Here is a 1,188-nt window from a genome sequence, read left to right on the forward strand (position 1 = left end):
AAAAAAAAAAAAAAAAGAGGAAAGAAACCCCTCACTGCGCATCCAGGCTGGTTGAAAGCAAATCCTGCCATAAAAGGCAGACATACCCCAATAAACAGATGAAGCATTACATTTTGGAGAGGGTCATAATGGCACATGTATTTGCCGTGTATGCATCTCCATCTCCACTTAACAACACAGCGATATTTGCCTCTTCAACAGCCTGTATCTTCTGGCCTGTAACCTTTCCCAAGGTCACCTGCTCATTGCCATATTTCATAATACCAGCACCTGACACAGGCAGATGGCCAGATCCCTCTTCAATAATAAGATGTTTACTCCTAAGCATCCTGTGCCTGACATTTATTGAGTGCCCAGTAGGAAGGAGGAGAGAAAAAACACCGCAAGGAAAAGTGATACAATTCGTCCAGCCCCTTTTTAGGGGATGCAGATGCACAGACATCGAAGCTATTTCACAGCCTCTTACCTGTCTTCCTCAGCACAGGCCATCCTCCTCTCTGGTTAACTGAAAGAAGGGGATGGAAATGGAGCTGCAGGCTTTACTTGCAGCCTGGCAGAAAGACCAAGCAGAGGCCCATCGAGCCTGCCGAAGCTGCTGCCGTCTCTAGCAGCCAGTCGGGGAGGTGTGTCTTCAGCTTCTCTCTGCTTTCCTCCGAGCAACTCTAATCCTGGAGTAGGAGGGGCATGTTCAGGACATCTGCTTTTCTGGGCTCACCCCCCTGACACACATGCTCCTGATCTATGCAGAAAGCTTACACGCGCACACACACGCTCGCATTATAATGCAGATTAAGCCTAGAAAGTTCACACGTGCAACTTCAGCAGTCCCTAATGGCACAGCAGCTGACAAATCTGCATAGATTTGCACACAGTTGCGTCAACTGGGAACCAGCTAGCAGCTATAGCCACCTATTCCTTTATCATTCGAACACCTAGGAGCAGGCCACGAGTTCACCGGGAGCCTGCAGGACGACCTGACCACCTATTCCTGCAAGAAGCAATAAGACATTTCTGTATCTCGCCTCATTATTCCCATTCTTTAGTAGCAACGAGGGGAGATGCCCTCTTACCCTCTCAGGACCCCTAGTTGTTTTTTAATCATCACACCCATCTCAGTAGGAAATACCACTCTGAGCTTTTCTACATCTCTTCAACAGTTTACGTTATGGAAGACACTGGAAGAAATCA

At 47.7% G+C, this 1,188-nt stretch overlaps 1 protein-coding gene across 1 annotated transcript in view; it reads right to left on the reverse strand.

The window, feature by feature from the left end:
* The window catches only part of PNP (purine nucleoside phosphorylase), an 11,682-nt gene extending 11,115 nt beyond the window's left edge, over window positions 1–567 (reverse strand). The window contains exon 1 of the mRNA XM_085315269.1: window positions 467–567. Coding sequence (XP_085171395.1) covers window positions 467–489 — 23 coding nt within the window. The 5' untranslated portion in view covers window positions 490–567. The remainder of the gene's footprint in view (window positions 1–466) is intronic.
* Between the last annotated feature and the right edge of the window lie 621 nt (window positions 568–1,188).

The sequence above is a fragment of the Rhea americana genome, unplaced genomic scaffold, assembly GCF_003343005.1.
Source record: "Rhea americana isolate MKP2758 unplaced genomic scaffold, rheAme1 scaffold_425, whole genome shotgun sequence".
NCBI classification, from domain to species: domain Eukaryota; kingdom Metazoa; phylum Chordata; class Aves; order Rheiformes; family Rheidae; genus Rhea; species Rhea americana.